This window comes from Chelon labrosus (assembly GCF_963514085.1).
Source record: "Chelon labrosus genome assembly, chromosome: 17".
In the NCBI taxonomy this organism is placed as follows: Eukaryota; Metazoa; Chordata; class Actinopteri; order Mugiliformes; family Mugilidae; genus Chelon; species Chelon labrosus.
In genome coordinates this window covers 14,434,225-14,455,809 of record NC_140350.1, presented here as the reverse complement: position 1 = coordinate 14,455,809, position 21,585 = coordinate 14,434,225, and the positions used below count along the sequence as shown (strand labels likewise).

The following is a 21,585-nucleotide window of genomic DNA, read 5'->3' as shown; positions in this document are numbered from 1 at the left end:
CCAAGGCTGTTTTGGAGGTTATGTGAGGATGTGGGTGAAAGCTCTTGTGTCAGCAAGCATCTGCCATGCTGAAGTGTCCTGGAGGGAGACAATTAATCCCTGGCAGCTCCGGCAGACAAAAGAGAGTTTTCTCCTGAAGGTCGTTTACATAATGAATGTTGAAGTTGTGCTTCTGTTGTTTCACAATAAATTTCACTCATCTGTCTTTTTTTTTTTCTTTCTGCTCCCACGGTGAAACGTCAGCCAGGATGTCGGGGATGGACGTCACGTTGGTGGACCACAATGACACCGCAATCTCTTCTCTAGACAACGGCACGTTCCTCCGCTTCTCCCCGACTTCCTCCTCCACGTCGGCGGCCGCCTCATCCCCAGGGCGTCCGGGCAACGTTTACGTTTACGTGTGGCTCTTCCTCGGCCTGCTGGTGTTCCTGCTGACGCTGCTCATCATCTCCCTCCACAGGCTGAAGAACATCATCTCCTCTTCCTCCTCCATCCCCGACTGCAGCAGCGAGGGGGGAAGCTCCTTCACCAACATGGAGATCTGTAGCATCTCGTCTCAGCGGTCCACCATCTCCACGCTCTCCACCTGAGGGACAAGGGAGGGGGCACATGCAGTACAGACACATCTATGCCCTTGTGTGTTCCCTCCTTTAAACACACGTACATGCAAACGACAGGCAAGCATGCACGCACGCATAGCGCCGGCACAAAACATCCTCACTGTGACATACAAACAAAACAATGTCAGCTACGGAGAAGCTGACACAGTCACTTTAAACTCCATGCATGCATATTCTAATCCTGATGGTCCAGTGATTCTGGCGAGTCCTTGCAATTTGCATAGACAAGGGGGAAATATAGCTCAAAATGTGATGAAGAGGTCATGAGGGGTGAGAGTGACTGTACCCTTCTGAGTCGTGCTTCAATGTTCAAAGACAAATGAACCTGAGAAACTGTCCCTGCAGGGAAACGCAAAGTAATGAGACACTATTATCTTCCCTCCTTTTCTTCTCTTTGTCTTTTCCTGTACTGTACTGTGCTTGTCATGCTTTCTTTAGGAGAAATAACATTGTTTTAAAGTGAAGCCTTATACAGCATGTCTCATTATGCCTGTAGACTGCAATGCAAAAACAATATCTAAATATTAAAGAGCGTTACTTTGTACAGAAATGCATGTGTCTCAAAGTCTGGGGAAAGGAAGTTGCACAACGGGGACGTGGATGCGACGGTGCGGAGAGTAATAAAGGTTGCACACTATTGACAGAAGGGCACGCCGTGACTGCAGCTACACACGGACCAGGTCAAAAGTGGCAAAACGTACAAGATGAAATTCTAGTCTTGAAAGACAGGTCAACCCTCTCTTGCCTGTCAGTTCGTATGGCGTCTGATCTCAGTCTCCATAGAGACCGAAGCCGGAGAGCTCTGTGCAGCCATCAGCCTCGTCTGTATTCCAGGCTTAACCTGCAGGAATGGTTGTTGTTTTTTCCCCCCTCCTCATCTGAGTCGGTTTATTTGGCATTACAACAACAACAAAAAAAAAAACACCATTCAGAGCGAATGATTTGAAAGCGGCTCATCCATCCTTGCCACGCTTTTCCCCACAAAATTCAATAAAGAACACAAAGGCTCGGGGAGCAGAGATGGCAGCCAAAAAACAATAAAAGCAGCCGGATCTGTCAGCGTTCCGGACAAATCCTTATTGTTCTCACAGTAATCCGTACAGTTCAGGTAATATTATCTGCCAGCACTCACCGCTTCCCCAAAGTATACCCTTTAATCACGAAATCCCTGAAGCTTCTGTAGATATTGGAACACACTCACAAATCATTTTAATAGGTTCATGACTTTGGCAGAGTAAGGCAGCACTTCTATCATTTGGATTAGCAGCTCTATTTGTCTCATAAATTTAGGCATATAATCCATACATTAAAGCAAATGTTAGTTCATCAGATTAGTTTAAGTTACACTAAGCATTAAGCAAGTTCTTCACAATCAATTATCCCATCTACACCGAGAGAAAAAAATAAGATCACAATGGCAACTGGTCAAAAACATAGGGAGCAAGATATAAGAAATGGTTGCATGGTGGCACCAAGTTGAACAACGAGTTAACAATGCGCTCGTGATCAACCATCTTTTCATTGTAGTTTTTTGTTTAATGTGGCCTAAAAAATGAAAATATGATATAACAATTATGTTAACACATTTGTTTCAAATTTAGCCTAGATACATTTACAAATGAATGGTTTAGTGTCGTGCAGAGGAACGTCTCCACAGACACAGTTTGAAACACTGTAAATCCAAGGCCTTTCATACAGTTTCATTAGTGTCTCAATGGCTCAATTACTTCAGTGTTACCTCATTTGTCAACAGAAAATGTCTTAAAGGGGAACTACTGTTTTTTACAACCCGGACCTTATTTCTGGCATAAAATACGATCGTTTACTCACCCATATAACGTTTGTGTAATTTGTAGTCATTCGGGAGATATTTAGATCTGCGTATATCCATATAGTGGGAGTGAATGGGGCACCGAAACGCAGCCTCTAAATAACACATTATCTGCCGTGAAACTTGTTCATTTCACCAAAATTTTGTTGTTGTATGCTAGTGCTATTCCCTGTTGAGTCAGGAGTTACCTGTAGCAAAATCCAGGTAAACAAGCTGACTGCCGCGCCGCAGAGATGACATCATCCAGGTCAGAAGACATCATCTGGGGTCTGTAGGTCAATCTACAGACCCCGGATGTTGATAACAGGTAACACCGGACTCAACGGGGAATAGCACAAGTGTATCATAACAAAATATTGGTGAAATGAACGAGTTTCGTGGCAGATAATGCATTATTTAGAGGCTGTGTTTCGGTGCCCCAGTCACTCCCACTATATGGATATACACAGATCAAAATATCTCCCAAACGACTACAAAGTACACAAAAGTTATAAGGGTGAGTAAACAATCATATTTTATGCCAGAAATAAGGTCCAGGTTGTAAAAAACAGTAGTTCCCCTTTAAGACAAGCTTGAGACTGCCATTTTAAATTAGAGCTATTTTTTTCAGTTCTAGTGCTGGGATATTATTCACTGAACAGAATGCCATTCCAAACGAATACACTTTTTTATTTAAAACTTTGAACTAGATATTTTTAATAACCCCAGGCACAGTTAAATCACATTTAATTTTCCTACTGCATAAGTTATGTCCTTAGAAATGGTAACAGCTTGTATATCTTAAAAGAAAATCAGAGCAGGTTACTGAACAAGATGTGTTTTTACAATCCAACATTGCAACTCAAGCCTCTTTACTTACAGTAGTCCTAATCTGAGGAAGGATGACTCCTTTTAGACCGGTGATACATGCTATAATAAGATCTCCTTCATCTTCTTGTGCTACTGTCGCGAAGCAGAGAAACAGTAAAACACAATGTCCACCCAATGAAAAGTCAAGTCATCAAATTCTTTGCATATTTTATTTTTCTTATCATGATTTTTTTTTTTTCCAACTCACACATGTCATATTTTACATCTTTGCAATAAAACATGAATACAATAGTTTTTAGGGTTTCATAGATCCAAAAATATTTAACCTTTTTTTTTTGGATACGTAAGTTGAACCTGTCGATAGAGTATGTGCATGTGCGCATTTGATCAAGATGGCTTCACACATACGGTACATCTCACATTTCATCCTCGCTCCTCCCGCCCTCCCACCTCTATCAGCTACAGAATCATGATATTGCTTACAACTGTGAGGTTGTAAAACTTATAATCACACATGAGCTCAACGCTTTAAATACAAACATCAATGCACAAATAATCCCGTAGGAAAATGGACCTAAAACAAAATGGCAGCCGACCAGAAAGAACCAAGCTAATAAATAATGATATGTGATTGGTGCAAAGTGCAAATACAAAACAAACTTTTACATTGATTTGATTCTCTTTTTTCTTTTTTTAAATAATCAACAAATGTGGGTAAGTGAAGGTTTCCTTTGCGCTTCCAGTCTTATTCAGCTGATTAGGTCTCCCGCCAAGCCTGAACCAAGACTATATGTACATATTTGACAAAACAATCACCAAATATACAAAGGAAATCATGTCAGTCTTGTGGTAGTCATCCTTGGTGGCACTGGCAAGATCTCTTTATCTTTACCTTCTCCTGCAAAACAATCGCACTCCTTGACACCACCTGTTATTACCATCGGCCTCGTCGACGTTATAATAATTATTACACAGTATTTTACATACAGCAAGTCATTAATAAATTAAAGGTGATAAGCGCAGTTTGTGTAGTGAAAGAACAAGTGTTGGCTCCGAAGGAAGCAGAGCTGTATTTACATAAAAATCTGATTTAACCCTGCTGTGGGTAAAAGAAAAAAAAGAAACAAAAAAAAAAGGAGATGAAATTTAAAAAAATAAAATAAAATTATAACCCCAGGAGATTTTTCAAGAATTTAAGATCAAGCCAATAGCACCGGTTTTCCAATAGTGGGCGGGGCATTACTGACCATTCGTCATCAGTTTAGACACATTGATGGAGTCTTAATTTGTAGTCCACCCCGAATAATTCTTGTACTGAACTCCCCCTCGAATGAAAAGTAAAAGAATTTTTAAATGACTAAAAACTGAGGGAAAAACAAAACTTACGGTTCTTTGTCTGTGGAGAATTAAACGTACCAGGAACAGCAACAGTACCAGTGCTGTGAGTGGTACAGACCTCTACCAGGCCTGCTTGACTTGCTCTATCTCCCCACTCTGCAGTCTTTCTATTTTATTAGCGGGTTTTGGCGTGTATCTTCGGGGTATTATGTGTCAGTGGTTACACACGTATGCAGGAGAGGAAAAGCCGTTCCCACCAGCGCTGTCGCATCCTCAACTCAAGTAAACTTCGCAAGGGAATAGAGCCTAAGGTCCGGTACTTTTTCCTTTCGTCTCGGTACCTGTAGTTTCCCCGTGTTGCAGATACACAGCAGAATGCCTCACCTCTTCCCTCTATTGTTCTCCTCTCTCCATCCTCCTCTTGCTCACACTGTCCACCTCAGTACCTGTTTTGGTGTTCGTAGTGCCAGCGGTTGAAGTCTATGTTGAATGCCACAATGCTGCCGGACGCCATGCCGGTGATCAAAGTCCTGAGAGCAAAGGAAATTACATGTAAATCAAACTATATATACATACTATAGAGGATTATAAAACACTCATTGTATAAATGTCCTTTGGCTTACTTATCATTTTATTCTAGCTATAATAAAAGCCCCGTTATTCCTGGATGGATTCCTAGATGGTCTGTTTTACCTCTGGTCATGTGAGAGGTCCATGGCGCGGATCCCAGCGTCACAGCCTGGATAGATGTAAAGCTGTTTGAAGTCGCACGCCTGCCACACCTCCACCACTCCGTTGTCACCTCCTGTCACCAAGTTCTGACCATCACTACTCAACAAGATCGCCTTTAAAAGGAACAAAAGAAGAAAAATTGAGGCTCCAGTGCATTTATTGATGCAGGAGGAGGATATTCATGCATAAACGTACACCAGAAAAAAAAATGTTACACTCCTACAGCCTTACCCGTGAAGAGTCGTTGACCTCCATTTGTGCCAGCAGCTTTCCATTTATACTGAAGTTGCAGAAGCGGCCTCTCTCGTAGTAGATGATACAGTGTCCCTCACTGGACACCGAGATGAGACGCGGCCTCTGGCACAGCTCTGGACCCTCCAAGGCCCTAAGTAGGTCCCCGGTGATAGTGTGGACCAGACACGGGCCCTCTGAGGAGCAAAACCAAAGTGAGATGGCATAAAATTTGTTTTAATCATACACCTTTGGTAATGGCAGCCGACTTCCACTGCACGTCTACTCCTACTACTACGGTGAACGTATCTTTAACAGATTATTTTGCTCAAATTTAACATTCACTTTGCAGATCATCTGATAAATCTATGTGTAAAAATGAACTCTCTCTCAGGCACAGACAAATGAAAACGTACAAACCTTTGGCTCCACTGATGACCAACCCCAGCTCTGCACAGACAGACACACACACCACCTCGTGGTCGTGTCCTGTCAGTACTGCACGGGGAGCAGGATAGTCACCTAAAAAAAAAAAAACACACAGTGAGACAGACGTCACCATGCCTCTACAGTTAGATCCCTTTAAAGCTGTTTTCTGAACTACGTTTTCAAACAGGAACCCGTTAAAAAACGCAGAGAGACGTGCAGACGTTTGCACGCGCCATTTTCCACCACTCACTGTTGTTCGGGTTGTCCCCTATGATGTGGTGTCGTCCGCTCCAGTACCACAGAAGAAGAGTGGCATCTCTGGAGCCTGACACAATGTAGCAGTCTCCTCCGATGTAGGACTCTGACCTTGCCAAACACGTCACCACGTCCCAGTGGCCAAAAACTATCTGGGTCAGCTTTCCTGCAGAGAGGAAGACATCTTAGTCAGTGTGTGTCCTCTAATCATATGTTTGAAGGCCACGGCTGCTTAGCATCTCGGATGAAAAAACAAACACCCTGCCTGTTTAAAATTCAGGGATTTCTAAATCTCCTCCAGATCAAAAAATTAAACAAAAATACAATAGAATATAAATAAAGACTCTGACAGCCAAATCTGCGTCGTATTAGGACTAAAAAAACCAACCAGTTTCAGTGGAGTAAACCCGGAAGCTCTTGTCCCAGAAACCGCAGACCAGGATGTAGCGGTTATCAGCGGTGACCACAAAACAGTGTGTGTTGATCTGGATGCTCTGGTCCACCAGGTCAGTGATCTGACGCTTGTTCACGCCTGAGTTGTTTGCTGCATGGGAGCACAGAGATGTTAACAGGTTAGTGAAGGTGTTCAACATCTAATAAACTCTAACCTTCACTGATCAGTCATTGCCCAGGTTAGTGGACAACGCTGCAGCCAGCTCCTCAGATATTACACCCTGTCTTCCAGCGACATGTGTACATACATCCCCAGTGTATCATGTGATATATTGACTTAATTCCCACCAGTGACCTGGCTGCCCTCATTATGTACCTACAGAAAACCTACAGAAAATCTGTCCTTGGTAGTATTATTACTGACTGCTGGTAAAGTTGTAGACACTGTAATTTGAGACGAATCTACAGCTGCAAATATAAAAATAAATGCAGTTTTCACTGTTCTCTGAAGGTACCAACAATATAAAAGCATAGACTGTATATAAATATGGACAACGTGTCACCACTTCCTTGCGTTGGCCAAACTGATGGTATTTTCCCGGGGCAGCGGCATCTGGCGAGTTTAGAGCCAGAGTCTGCACAGTACGGTCTGAAAGTGGAGCCATGCGGAGCTGCGATATCGATGACTCGACCACACTTCCTCCAGACTCACTCGTGTTTTCGTTTAATTAATACCATGCTGTGCTCTGCTTCCCCCGGTCACAAGGAAATGTTGGATTATACACTGTACTTATTTATTTTTTACAACTCTCACAGTCCTATGGGATGTTTTATGGAGCGGTTGGCATGGCAAGTAGTGGTCGCCATTATGTCACATCCTGTTTCTATAGCGTCAAATAACTAACTAAAACGAAACTCATCCAAAAGACTGACACATGCATCAACATTATATTAACTACCTAAACCATCCTTGAAATAAAATGATTTGATGTGTATTTTAATGTTTTAGTCTGGCCCAAGTCCCACCCACTAACATGGAGGAGGTGGAGCTTATGACCTATACTGCAGCCAGCCACCAGGGGGAGCTCTACTCGCTTTGTCTTCACTTTTGAGGAGCAGTTCCGCTGTCCATCTTTATACAGTCTATGCATAAAACTAATAAAACGAACAAATATCTGCTGTGGGGACGTTTGGGCACTGACCTATGAGGGGGTCCATCTCAATGGGTAGATGATGAGCCTGTTCTAGGGAGTAGCCTGGAGCTCCACGGAGGCCTGCAGGATTTAAGCGTCAAACATCAGAAACGATATTAAACACAAACATGTGCATACACACGCAAAATATTCTAAACAAAACTACCCTAAACTACATCCTGTCATGTAATCTCCTGCTCGAGTGATGTGAGATGTTGAACATCAAGCGCCTTATGTTTCAATCAGCAGTAAAAGTCATGTGCGCTGCCCCGTGATAGTACATCATCACATTACAATGATTAATTACACCTAACCTGTTATGCTAATGCAGTCATGACTGGGGTTAATTGAGGATTTAATTAGCAAATATTTCTATGTTAACATCCAGGACGTAAACATAATAACATACAAATGAAACTAAGAACTATGGGCTGAGTAACTACCACTAAAAGTGACAAATATTCATGAGAAACTTACAGTTTTCAACATTTTTTTTTATACTGTGACTGTATATGTGAACATTTATGACTAATAGTAAATGGAAAAATAGGACAAGCGCTCACCGACTGTGTTGTGCCAGCGGTTTACGGCAAACAGCCGGCTACACGTGACGGTGACGGCCGCCGGTATGCTGAGGTGGGGGAGCGTGTTGGCGGCGACGTGCGTGACGGGGGAGTTGGAGGGAAACTTGAGCACCATGATGACATCCTGCTGCATCTGATCCTTAAACATCAGAGGGCTCTGAGGAAGGAAACACTGGTGAGACAGACAGAGAAAGAGAGAAGGACAGGGGGGAAGGGAGAGAGAAGGGCAGAGGGGGGAAGGGTGGGGGGGTCGGGGGATGGAGACGGAGGGAGAGACAGAACAGATGGGACAGAGGGAGGGCAGGGGAAACGGTATATTAGTGGGAGGCACAGGGTCAGAGCAGGTACACACATTGAGGGCGGCTCTAGGCCTCGGAGGAGGTTGGTCGGGGGTTCGGGGACTGACGGGTTTGGGTTGACATGGATGGCTCAGATGTAGAGACACTGAGGCCTCGTGCTGCTGAGGATAGCAGGGAGGACAGAGAGGCTAAAAAACAGCATTACATACATTTGTATGTAATAAAACCAGGAAGCTATTCATATCAGTGGACTAGAAACAACTGGTGCATTGGGCTGTTTTAAAAATATGAAAATCAAATGCAACTCAAAAGTGTCTGCAAAACTCTTTTCAGTATTTTATATGTTTGATGTGCATCTGGAGCTGATGTGGTGTTTTTTTTTGTCAGTATGTACAAGATTAGCTAAAGCCGTTGAGGTATTCTCACCAGGTGCATGGCGGAGGAGCGAGGCGGGTGTGGCTCTATCAGCAGCTGGGAGGGGACCTGACCACAGAGCTGAATCTGGGTCTCAATCACCTGCAGAAACATTTGTGAAACAAAAAAACAAGGTTAGGAAAGCCACATATGCTCTCTTAAAGGAAACTACTACTACTTAGAAACTATTTATATCAGATAATACCATAAATAAGTCATTATTGTAGCACTACAAACTCATTAAAGGGGACATTTCTGCGCTATGATCATAAAAATTTGCAAAAGGGTAACATGTTGTCATAGAAACCAACCTCACGCTGCACAGCCTCTACAATGTCGAGGTTGATCGCTCCCTCGTACGACAAGAAGTTGAACACGTTGAGAGCTCGGACTGCTTCGGGCCCCCGCTGCTTGTAGCCAAATATTAGATCGATCCACTGGTGGAGCTGGCACGACACGAACTCACTCTCCAACGCCTGGACGGAGCAAGAGAGGTGCGGAGAATGTGCTTGAAGTCTAACCAGTGGATTTAAGGGTGAGACAACAAACTCTCAGGTTGCTATAGTGTGGAACAGACTGTCTCCTTTACCATGCGGTTAATGCGGACAAAGTCTTCGGGTTTCTTGGCCCATGCGGGAAGCTCCACGTCGCACACAGGAACGCCATCGTCCCGTACGCCGAGCTCATACTCGTTGCTGTTCACAAACATCTCTGGCAAGTAGTAGAACTCTGGGATCAGCTCCTAATGGACACAACAGAAACAGAGCAAAGTGTCTTTATTTTAATGATCAGAAAAAAGGCTCACCTTTACAAGCTACATATGAGCTGCAATGGACCAGGGAGATCCATGGCTTTGGATTAGTAAGTAAGCAGAGTTTATTTCTAGAGTACATTTAGTTTTGGCTTAAATGGACCAAAATGTGAACAAAAAGACACTAAATGTGTCTGTATGAGCCATAATACGTATATGTTTGAAGGTATTCTGTGTAAATTGAAAAGGTGTGGCTATCAATAGGAACCTATCCTTACCGGGTGGGTCAGGTTAACAGTTTTTTAACCCTGAAGCGGCATTTGGATGCAAGAATTTTGGACAATCAATTCACATTGCAGTAAATAATAAACAGGCCTATTCATCGACGTAAAGGAGTCTCGGACTATGTTTTATTCATCGCGAGTATCAGCGCGTCAATTAGAGTTTGGCCTCTACAGACTAAATTTAACAACAGACAGAGATAGAGGGATGGAGCCTTTTAGCTTTAGTTATGACTGCGGGACATTCAAGAGAGATCTGCTGTCAGATCTAAGAGACCGAGGAGCTGAGTGCCAGAGAAGTCTAAGATGAAGGATGGGACCTGGCCATCAAGAGCCCAGAGAGCAACCGACAAGGTCTTAATATTAATTCTAAAATGAAGAAGGAGCAAAAACTCAAATAATGTTAAAAGGTCTTCCAGATCGGCTTTAGACATTTTAATGAATTTTAATTTAATTCAAATCTAGAGATGACGGCCACTGGGGCTTTTATGTTTGTTTTAGGAAGGCCTGTTTTTCTAATTTTCTAACCTTAACCCTATTAAAGTGACCATTAACACAGTCTCTTGTGTAGCCATTTCAAATTAAAAGCCCTGCATGTGGCAACTAATTTCTTTTATTGTGAAACATTTGCAGACATACCGTATGGGACAACAAAGCACACACAGCAAAACTCAAACAGGACAATAGTATTACGTTAAAATTAAAGCCCAACATGTTTATCTGAGACACAACTAAAAACTAAGAAATGGTTTTTGTTTGTGGAGATATGGCACTGTTACAGCTTTGATCGTAAAACCAACTGCTTTTGGTGTTTTTCTTCTTTTATACAATGTTTGAATACCATCCAACTTCAAGTTGAATGGATTGTTTTCCAATAATCCACTAAAAATAAGTAGCTTGTTTCTAGCTACCTTGACGTCAGCCGTGTCCCTCTGGCAGTTCCTCCACGAGCGGCCGATGCCAGAGAAGGCTCTGTCCGGATGGTCAAACTTGCCGTCGTTGGCGTTGAGGAAAAAAGTGGTAAAGGGCTCCTGCAGGCGCGGAAACAAGACAGAGTCATTTCAAGAAAAGGAACCGAGCGCCTGGAATATATGTTTAAATAGACGCTGATTGTTATACAACGTGCGTTAAGCAGGTACTCACTATTCTAAGCATCCACATCAGCGTCGAATGAGCGGTGGAGTATAAGGTTGTGTAGTGGTGGGATGGAGTGCTGTCGTCGTCCCATGTCTCGTAGTGCTCTGCGTAAAATGCTGCCCGCTTGGGATTAAGCGCACCAATTGGCTGGAGGGAATCAGACAGAAACACCAGTCAGGGATTAACAGAGAAAACGTTTCTCCTCTTTCTTTTCATCATGCACTGCAGGGGGGACTACAGGGAAACACAGATCGATCATACTCTCGGTGTGAATGTGAAAAAGAACATTAAGCCTTGAGACAGAATGTAAGTGGTACTGCTTGACCTGCGTCTTATCAGTCATTTGGTATCAATAGCCTCTTCAGGCAGCACACACACATGCAGTTCATGGGAAGAGGCGAAGGAAGTGTTGTGAATTACCTTTGAAAGGTCTCTGAAGTTGCCGGGCAGAGTGAGATCGAGCTCCTCCGAATCATAGTTGGTCAAGACCCAGGGGAAGACGGGGTACTGGTTCAGATCATTGTAAGTCCTCCCTGCAGGAGAGAAAGATGGAGAGGAGAGGAGAGGAGAGGAGAGGAGGAGGGAGGTTTAGTGTGTGTGGCACAAGATGGCCTCATACGGCGACAACATGGTTTGGTTTTACTCTGCTTCTGTGCTAGTGATAGGAAATACTGAAGGAACACACAGCAACATTATCAGATTAGCACATGCTACAATATGGTTGTCAAAAGTGTAAAAATAATTTACTATTACTAGTGCTGCTAAAATGTTTAATTAGTGAGATTGACTTCTGAGCCAAAATTAAATGCCAGACTGCACGAACGTCGTACATTATCACAAGCTGTGGGCCACTGCTGCATGCCAGCGTACGGTAGGTAAAGGAGCACAAACTAATATTCAGGCATTTGTCAATGTGGTTTAATTTACTGATTTATCTCAGCAGAGGAACTTTTCTGCCTTTGAAAACAGGGGACTGCGAATGAAAGTGGTAGCTGAGAGTCGACGCTTTAAATCCATATTACAATATTGATTATGCGGCTCTAAATAAAAAAAATAAAATAAAAACTGTAACACGGCAGAGTGTTTTATTAAATCACAGGTGGCAATGGAGAACCCAGCACTTTTTTTTTTTGTACAAACACAACAAAGAACAAACAACCTGTCCAAGCAGTAAGGTCAAATTAATAAAGTCTACGCTAGAAAATGTCAATATCACACAATAAAGAGAGGGAGAGAGAAAATGAAGAAAATAGGAGGTGCTGTTTCAGTTAGTTCCAATGTTTGGACTGAGGGCAAGAAAAACACATTAGAGACTGTTGTGTGTTTGACCGCTGATCTGTCCGTGTGTTATTTAGAGGCTGAGATCCACAACAACAGCAGAACGAGAGCTGGCGAAGCAAGTCTACCTGCGATAGTGTTGAGGAACATGAGGTACTCGAAGTTGGAGATCTCTCTCCTCTGCCAGCGCTGCGTCATGTTGGACGACTTGAAGAGCTGACGAGGAGTGGCCAAGGAAATCCGCCTGAGACACACATACACACACACATTTAGATCAATTTCCTTTTATCAAACCTGGCAACTTTTACTCTAACGCGATACATGTACACCCTGTACAGACCTGGCTTGTGGCAGGCCGTAACTCGTTCCAACTCCCACCCGTGGGAGACTGTAGACCACCCTTTTGACCGTGGCGTTGTCAGGGAAGTTAAACATCACAGACGCTGAAGAGAGGACAGAGGTTAACATACAGAGAAAACAAAACACACAAAAAGTCATAGCCAATCAATAGAGACTACACTATACTATAATAACTCACTTCTGTTGGCCATGAAGACTTCTAGTCCGGTATTCTGCAGCAGGTAGCGTCTGGAGAACACAGCTCGGATCTCACTGAACATCCATTTTCCGTGCAGACCCTCGGAATAGGCCAGCACCTGCAAAGTAAACATTGAAAAATAACATTTTAGCACGAGGAATACGTGCGGAGCAGTAAAATGTCACCAACTCCACCATCCCACTCTGCAGAGTCTTTTCCCCCCCCTTTCTCTTTCTGTAATGATCGGTAGTAAAGAAAGGTAACTTGCTCTCACTTTAGGGTCCGTCTTCTTGAAGGTAGGATCTTCTTCGTCTACCTCAAAGTAGATCTCAGTAGTAGTGATGGACAGCGTGCCTCGGGCTACCACCACAGGAGCTACCAACTGAGCTGGAGTGCTCAGGACCACAGGGCCTGGGAGGGCGGACGTGTTACTCAGACATGACTATTTCGGGCACTCAGAGCGCTCACAGGCTCACGAGTCACAGCAGTAATGAGCATCGCACAAGACAGAATATTAATCGACACATTAGAGTCATTTCATGTTAGTTCGATTTATTTATTTCTTTGTTGCTACTTTGGCTACGATTGAAAATGGTATAAATCAGGTGTAAAAGTCAGAGAACCACTGGATTATGATTATGATGAGGTCTGGATCAGCATCAGTTTCTAGTGAAATTATGACTCAATCTTCTTGCGTCAGATAAACCAGCCAGATGGTTAGTGCAGCTGCGTAATTTTCAAATGCCCAACTTGCCTTTGGAGGTAAAAAGTCTTGGACGGAAACGTACTAAAAACAAGAGTCATGGACAGTTAAGTGGGACCGTAACACAACATCTCTCGTTCGTGCGTCTGTATGTGTTCGCATCTCACCGGCGAGGTTATCGATCTCCTTCTCCTGCAGCAGACTGACGGCGTCATCGTCTCCCTCCAGCATCAACTCCGCCTCCGGGTTCTGGGTGACCACCGACTGGCTGCGGAAAGTCTTTTTAGACTTAAGCCCCTCCTCCTCTTCTTCTGTACCTGCGTGGCATGAAGCGTGGAAGTGAGAGGAGGCAAAAAGCAGGTGCAGACAAGTGTTTTTATCTTAACAGATATTACTGACCATAGTCCTCGAGCGCTTTTAGGGATATGTCGGCGTGAGTGGACCCAAAGGCATTTCGCACGAATCTCCGTCTCCTCCTCAGATCGTCCTCCCAGTAGTCTAGACGCCAGAAGTCGTGTAATTGGCTGAAGATGTGAAAGGGGAGGAGCAAAGATGAGTAATTCCAGTGGTGGGTACCAAGCAAGCATTTTGGGACATTGGGGAAATTTGGGGAAATTTAATAATAAAATTTAAAACTTCTAAAACCAATTTCATACAGTCAAGGGTTTCCTCATTATTTGGATAAAGGGCAGGATTTGACCATGAGGGCCTTTTAAACTTTGTAAATGCAATGTAGAAATGTGTCTTTCACAACAGCAGTGCATGTTGTGGTATACACCCATCAGGCATAACATTATGACCACCTTCCTAATATTGTGTAGGTCTCCTTGTGCCTCCAAAACAGTTGTGATTCAGGACATGGGTCTTCTGAGGGTGTCCTGTGGTGTCTGGCAACAGAATGTTGTTAGTGGGGGACCTTTGGGTCCTATGGGTTGAGGGGAGGCGCCTCCGTGGATCATCCCACAGATACTTGATCAGTTTGGGATCTAGTGAATTTGGAGGCCAGGTCAACACCTTGTTCTGTTCTTCATGTTTTTCAAGTTGTTCCTAAACCATTTTTGTGTGTGTGCCTGCATCCTGCTGGGGATGGCTGCTGCCATCAAGGAGTGTCACTGCTATGGGGTCTAAGTCTAAGTAAAAACATTGCATTGTCACAAGATGGTCAGTGTTATTTACTTCTCCTGTCAGTGGTCTTAATGTTGTGGCTGATCAGTGTACATTCTCCTTCATTGATAGTGACATGAGGGAGGCAGACTTCAGATGCTGCTTGTCACTTGTTCTCAAGTTACATCCTCAGAGTAGCTGCCAGCCTCGGGGGCAGATAGGGATAACAAGCAAACACAGATTGAATGTGAGTGTGCTAAATAAGAAGAAGACCGGTCTCGCGCAGATACCAGGCAGCTACAACGTTCGGGGTCAACCATCAGCGCGTAATTCATGCACAGTTATATAAGTACAGACTCTTTCAAAGCCTCTCGCTCTCAAGCAGAGCAACGTCTGCTGTCAAAAGCCACGTCCCGGAGCATAATCGGACGCACCGTTCCCTGTATCTCCCTCTCACCTCTGTGACATCGTCCCCCACGCTCCGTGCTTATTGGTCAGGATGTTGAGGATCTTCTGTTTCAGCTGGTTAGCGGTCACGTGATCTCTGTGCTTGGCGGCACTGATGAGGTGATCACACATTTTCTCCTCCTCTCTCCGGTCGGCAGCGTACTGGGCACAGTTGGACTGGAGGAGAAAGAGAGGAGAAGAGTTAAACGGGGACAAACTAGTGTCAGAGACGAGGAGAAGTATTATTATACACAATCAGAATGTTCAAATGCAGCTGATGGTAGCTGGTGGTCACACATTTGGCCGATAAGTATTCAGAGCTGATATTAAAATTTTAATAATTTGTAAATGAAATGGCAAGAAGGTAATTTAGAAACAGTGTCAACTTTAATCACTGCAGGGCACTGACAAGTCTAATTTAATTTAAATTTAAATGTCAATAATTATGCCAAATGATTCATTCTTCAAAGCAATTAGTTATCGGAAGTCATTATTGATATTATTCTCAAATATTGGCCCCAAAGTTTTTATTTTTCATTTAAATGTGGTTAGAATACTACGCAGGTCATTTGTGTTTGCTTGTTTGCGCGTACCTCAAATTCAGCATGCTTGTGCACATCCTCAGCCCTCTGTCTGTTCAGGATGAACTCCGCTTCGTTGGCCACGCGCACGATGTGATCCTTCATGGCGTGGCAGAGGAGTCTGGTGGAAAGAGTGAGAAACACGCGAGGGAGTGAGGGAGGCGGATAAAATCCCAGGATTAAAATCTTGTTTTGTTCATCGCGATGGAAAGTAATAAAACTGTTTCAGCTAAAGCTCATTCATGTCCCTCTGTCTTTTTGTCTAAATTTTGCACCCCGATAAACAACTCGAGATGAAAAAAAAAAAAAAAGAAGAAACAAATTAAGTTACACCGCAAATCAGCCGTAAACTTAATTGTACTTTAATGATTGGAGTTCCTGCCGAACACACATGGCACTCTGTACTTATCCTGGCGAGGTTCTCATTAGGACTATATCGCACCCAGTAGTTGTTTTCAGCACTGATAACAGCATTAGTGTTAATGTGTGAATTACAGGGAGGTGTGAGGGAGTGATTATCAAGTCAGTGTGATGGATTACCTCCCCTCGTTGATGAGCTCAATGAAGGCCAGTCCGGCGTTCTTCTGGATGGAGTTTTGCCACTCCTGAGAGCAGAAGATACATCAGAGTGAATACGTCGAGCCATGGCTTCAAATTCAACTTTCAACTCCATTAAACATATGACTGTGCATGGATCATTTGACGTTGATGGTGTATGTTCTGGAGATGTAATTAAAAGGCAGCCTGTTGGTAAAATACCCAAATTTGAATCCTCGTTTTTAGTTAACCCCGTGAATAAAACATCAGAGCTACGTCAGTTCATCCCTGGCCTGAAAGAGCTAAGCGGGTTGCTGATCAATGCGTGAAAAACATATGAGATAAAAATGACTTAATTCAGGAGGAAATATATCATAATTTATCATCATTAGTGTAGGCAGTGCACACTAGCGCCAAACTGGTCCAGAAAAAGGATCAAAAGAGCTCTCTAAGTGTCAATGAAAACGCAGCCATCTGAGCATATGTGAGTGTTTTACGTGTTTGTGCATACGAGAGCGAAGGCTTTCTGAGCCGAGAGTGCCGCTGAAAGCCTCAAACTATCGGAGCTCCATTAGCTCCACCGGCTCTTAAGGCCGTGAAGGACACATGGGACTATCTCGCGTTACATCCCCCCATCCGAGAGGATCGATTTTTGGGCTAGGGTTCGCTCTCCCGGGCCTCTAATGGCAGACGAGGCCGGAGCCAGCGGTAATACTATACATGCTGACGAGCCGCCGCCGCCGCCCAGGAGAGTGGAGGAGAGGGGAGAGGAAAGGGAGTGGTGAGTGCTGGAAGGAGAGGGCAGCGTGGAGCGTGGTAGAAGATGAAAGCAGCTGGTAGTGACACAGTGAGTTTGGATTGGCCTCGGATGAAGACGGAGAAGGAGAACGCGAGAGGAGAAAGCAGAGACAGAGGTAGAGTTGGAGAAGAAAAGGGAGCAAGAGGGAAGAACAGAGGGGCTCCTTCAAGATCAAGAGCTCTCAGAGACGGGATCCAACAACACAGAGAGCAGATGGGAGACAAAGTTGATTACTTAAAAGAAAAGGAAAACTGGACGGAGGACAGCTCCCAAATGGTAAGTGTTCAGGAAACTTGAGATACTGGTTTTGAATGTTATTTAGTTAAATGAGATGGAAAGTCTTCTGCATGAATTGAGCAGCAGTGATGATTTACATTTATTTATTTTGGGTAAAAGTAAAATCTGGTACGAGAAGCGTTCATGTGACGCTGAAAATCGTTTTGCGGCCTTGGGGTTGATGACGGAAAACTCTGGTGTGGAGTTACATTCAAGCTGATATTATATTACATCTGCAATGCGCTCATTACATGGCAAAGCCTGCCTCACAGGGCAGATCAATAACTTAAACTTGGCCAGTGATATAAAAAAAACAAAAAAACACTGAGAATACGTGACAAATTTATCCAAAGTGTGATGACGGTAGATGGCGAGATGGGGAGGAGAGGCGAGGTGTTACCAACCTGAGAACAGAGCAGCATTACGAGCTCCACCACAGACGTGCTAGACTTCATACACACCAGACCTGCAGCGCGGAGACATACAGCACAGTCAGTCTCTCTGACGCGGGCGCCGCGAGACACAAAAATATCATCAAAGGATACGCTGTAGTGTCAGTGCTTTCTGCTTTTGTGTACAGTCATCAAAGTCAGGTTTTTATAAAAAGCATGCCACAGAAAAGACTGGAACAAACGGCAGAGAGACGGATGAGGAAGGAGAGAGGAGGAGGAGGAGGAGGAGGGGGGGGGGGGGAGAGAGGGAAGGGAGCGGAGCTGAGGAGAGGAGAGATCAACACTGAGACAGTGGATCACAAAAAACAGGACGCCAAGAAGCAGGTGGGCGGAGGAGAGGATTGCAACACATTTAGTACAATCTATTACACAACCAGTGCTACAAGATGACATAATCTGATCTAAAATCATCAACACATCTAACTAGCTGACGGAAAGGAGTGCAAGATGCTGACTTCATACCTGCTTGACGAATGGGTGAAGCAGCCAGCTCAAAGACACTCATTTACTCACTCTCACTCGCCCACTCTCGCTCGTTCATTCGCCCTTTCGCTCACTCCCTCTCAAACGCCACGGTGAGGGACAGTGAATGAGGAGACTCCACAGAGAGACGCCAGTTAGAGAAAAAGGAGCCGTGTACAGCACCTGTACCTTCAATGAGCAGTTCCTGCCCATGGCTACCCAGCAGCGTCCTGGACAGGAAGGGGGCAAAGTCCACAAAAATCTCCCTCAGCAGCGGGGCCACCTTCTCCAGAGCGCGCTCCAGCTTGGTGGTGATGCTGTGGCGGGAAGCAAGCGAGACAAAAAGATGAAGGGGACAGGAGCGAGAGGAAAAAGGAGGCAACATACAGATGAGGGTAGAAGAGCGTGTGAGGGGGACAACTCAGGGGAAGATGCGGTGAGCGGGAAAACATGCATGAAAAGAAACGTGCAAAATGGGAGGAAGGAGGAGGGGAGAGCACGGGGTAACACCGGAGAAGGGAACAGAAATAGAAAAGGACGTTAAATGGACGAAGAAAGGACAAAAATGTGCAGTGAGGGTTTGGTATGGAAGCTCTGGGTTAGTATGGATGAGAAAATGTTGATGGTAGCACAGTGGAAAAGGTTAATTGTGGAGCTAATTATCGTTAGCGTTGTGGGATGAGTGAAGCTCCAAGTGCAAGAAAACTAAACCTGAAAAAACAGTTCTTAACACGTAAAATATAATTTTTTAAAAGCTCTATATTTATCTATTAGTGCCTCTATGTGTGTCCAAGTGTAGATCACGTGCAGATTATTATTAGATAGATTAATTTTCTGAGAAAGTAAGGCAGGAAGAATACAGCAAAGCAGACTCAGATATGGAGCCATGGCGGTAGTGAAGTTAGTATTCTTGGCCTTGTCAGCATGTGATTTGTGAAACCGACCCAAGTCGCTAGCGTTTACAATTTCAGTTTTAACCTCTAACCAGATGAGCGGCGTTTGCTTAAAGCTGCAGTGGAGGTTAAAACAAGACTCGGGTCTGAGCTGCAGCTCGGGGTTAGTGTGAGAAGACAGCCATGCCGGAAGTGACAGACTCGATTGTGCTGCCGTAAATATCTAAATATGACGCTGCTGACGTAAAACAAAAGTGATGCTAACTGCTGGAGCCGTTAGCATCTCGCAGAAGCGAAGATGTCTGCCCTTTCTTGCATGGCGCTCGGGGGAACATTTAGTGGTGGTCGGGCGTAGCAGAGGGTGTGTGGTGGAGGTGGGGCAGAGGGAGGGGGCATGGGGACAGGACGAGTATCTCCTTGCCTAAAACACTGTCCTGCATCTCGGGGGGCAGCCTGGAAGCCTGCCAGAGAGCTAAAAGACTTGAGCTCAGGGGGCGTCTGACCGCTGCGCAGCGCACACTGCGCCACCTCACAATAGGAACTGCAATACAAACCACACACACACAAAAACACACGTACAGACACGCACACTGATTAAGGGGAACATGCACACGCACGCACCCACCCTCCCGCGTGTGTGCGCGCACTTTTAGAAAAACACGAACTGTATCTGCTAACATTTAAGGAGAGAGGACATTGACAGAAACGTTACAGTACAACTTGCTAGTATTTCTTGTGATGCTTTTTTTGCTAATTAGTAAAAGCCTCGTATTGCAGATCATCGTTTATTATTGGCACCTAAACAGTATGGAAACACAAATAAAACAGATTTAGGTTAATGACAGGTTCATTTACAGGTTTTTTCAAATACGTACTCCGCAACCCGTTAAGGTTGTTGACCTTAAAGCTACAGTGTGGAACTTTTGTCTCCCCCATCTGCTGGTAAGACTAAACTACAATAACACAATATTGACATGTGGGTATGACGTACAGTATGTCTATAGTCCTTTTGTCATTTTTTTCTTCTTTCACAAGCAAAAAAAAAAAGCCACATGTATGATACAAGTGTTTGTCACTGCCGTCTACTGCTTTCCCTTTTAGACCGTAATCCCGCCTTTGGTTCTTTTTCGTTCTCCCTGACCCCCAGAGACAGTGAATCCATACATGCTACATGTATTTACTCTTGTTTGTCCGTCACACTCCGAGATCTCCAGGTTACAACGGTTGCACCAGCTTGTGAATGTCCCCACAGACACCACATTTACAACTCTGGTACACTGTGAAACGCAGAGAGAGAGATTTACCTGGCGCCGGCTAGCGTTATCAGGATTGTGAGAACTCGTTCAAGGGCTTGAATGTGACAGAATGGGCAAAAGTTCCGCACTATCGCTTTAAGGAGCTGGATTAATAAATGGTGGCGTTTTCATATACTCAGATTTTGACATTAAAAACACAGTTGTCATGTCAGTGATGGGTAGTGAGATGTGTTGGTGTAAAACATAACTAGTGGTAATATAGTTAAAGAGCAATGATGATCCATGCTTTTGTAGATGTTAACTCAGTCTGGAATTAGCATGTTGTGACTTTTGATTTCAGGCCAAATTTGTCCCTTGCGTCTGCAATTGCATTGCTCCCGGCTAATGTTGTGTATTTGTTAGCCAAGCCTCAAAAAAGCATGAAGGTGCACCCCCTGTTGCTCTCAGTTACAAAATGGTCCAAGCCTATAATAGTCAGTAATGACTGTGTGGGTGAACTTCTGGTGAGAAATCTTTGGGAAGGATGAAGGGACAGGAATGAAGTGGAAAAGAGACAGGCACCCAAGAAAACAGACAGAACAAAAAACCAAAAAGAAGGAAAAAGGAAAGAGTGGAAGGAAACTGAATGGCTGGAGCGACTGAGAGCTGTATGGCGGTGAGAGCTCGGACCTCATATTCTCCATGGTGTCCTCTGGCATGGGCGCCACCGTCTGAACCGCGGGCAGATTCTTACTCGTTGCGCCGTTGACAAAAGACGAGGAGGAGGACGAGGACGAGGAGGCAGAGTCTGTGGCACCTGGACGGGGCAGAGAGAGAGATACAACGGAGAGTGATGAGATATAAGACGAGGATTATGAAGAGCGCGCACGATTAGCATGCAGGGTAATAATACAGGAAATGTATTAATGTCGCTGACCAGCTGCAACCAAATTTAATTTGGATAGTATTTCACTGGACATGC

At 44.3% G+C, this 21,585-nt stretch overlaps 2 protein-coding genes across 4 annotated transcripts in view; one reads left to right on the top strand and one right to left on the bottom strand.

Moving 5' to 3' along the window:
* Nucleotides 1-248: 248 nt before the first annotated feature.
* sertm1 (serine rich and transmembrane domain containing 1) lies at nucleotides 249-1,259 on the top strand (the record flags this gene model as incomplete). Its single annotated transcript, XM_084565248.1, has 1 exon — nucleotides 249-1,259. One exon carries the CDS (start codon nucleotides 249-251, stop codon nucleotides 588-590), a length of 342 nt encoding a protein of 113 aa, XP_084421374.1. The 3' UTR covers nucleotides 591-1,259.
* Nucleotides 1,260-4,421: 3,162 nt separating this feature from the next.
* nbeaa (neurobeachin a) overlaps nucleotides 4,422-21,585 on the bottom strand; it is a gene marked incomplete at its 5' end in the record, with an annotated part of 87,657 nt that continues 70,493 nt past the window's right edge. The window contains 28 exons of one of the 3 annotated variants that reach the window (XM_084565401.1): nucleotides 4,422-5,129; nucleotides 5,293-5,444; nucleotides 5,563-5,759; nucleotides 5,983-6,084; nucleotides 6,242-6,412; nucleotides 6,635-6,790; nucleotides 7,842-7,913; nucleotides 8,396-8,588; nucleotides 9,142-9,231; nucleotides 9,441-9,605; nucleotides 9,719-9,871; nucleotides 11,073-11,192; nucleotides 11,305-11,445; nucleotides 11,719-11,831; nucleotides 12,705-12,820; nucleotides 12,917-13,019; nucleotides 13,115-13,232; nucleotides 13,389-13,525; nucleotides 13,869-13,901; nucleotides 13,985-14,134; nucleotides 14,217-14,341; nucleotides 15,379-15,545; nucleotides 15,962-16,070; nucleotides 16,490-16,554; nucleotides 17,966-18,027; nucleotides 18,659-18,792; nucleotides 19,790-19,909; nucleotides 21,294-21,420. In XM_084565401.1, the coding sequence (XP_084421527.1) occupies nucleotides 5,039-5,129; nucleotides 5,293-5,444; nucleotides 5,563-5,759; nucleotides 5,983-6,084; nucleotides 6,242-6,412; nucleotides 6,635-6,790; nucleotides 7,842-7,913; nucleotides 8,396-8,588; nucleotides 9,142-9,231; nucleotides 9,441-9,605; nucleotides 9,719-9,871; nucleotides 11,073-11,192; nucleotides 11,305-11,445; nucleotides 11,719-11,831; nucleotides 12,705-12,820; nucleotides 12,917-13,019; nucleotides 13,115-13,232; nucleotides 13,389-13,525; nucleotides 13,869-13,901; nucleotides 13,985-14,134; nucleotides 14,217-14,341; nucleotides 15,379-15,545; nucleotides 15,962-16,070; nucleotides 16,490-16,554; nucleotides 17,966-18,027; nucleotides 18,659-18,792; nucleotides 19,790-19,909; nucleotides 21,294-21,420 (3,482 nt within the window). In that variant the 3' untranslated portion in view covers nucleotides 4,422-5,038. Of the gene's footprint in view, nucleotides 5,130-5,292; nucleotides 5,445-5,562; nucleotides 5,760-5,982; nucleotides 6,085-6,241; nucleotides 6,413-6,634; nucleotides 6,791-7,841; nucleotides 7,914-8,395; nucleotides 8,589-9,141; nucleotides 9,232-9,440; nucleotides 9,606-9,718; nucleotides 9,872-11,072; nucleotides 11,193-11,304; nucleotides 11,446-11,718; nucleotides 11,832-12,704; nucleotides 12,821-12,916; nucleotides 13,020-13,114; nucleotides 13,233-13,388; nucleotides 13,526-13,868; nucleotides 13,902-13,984; nucleotides 14,135-14,216; nucleotides 14,342-15,378; nucleotides 15,546-15,961; nucleotides 16,071-16,489; nucleotides 16,555-17,965; nucleotides 18,028-18,658; nucleotides 19,090-19,789; nucleotides 19,910-21,293; nucleotides 21,421-21,585 lie in introns of those variants that run through there. The other 2 variants (XM_084565402.1, XM_084565403.1) reach the window with 2 other exon arrangements.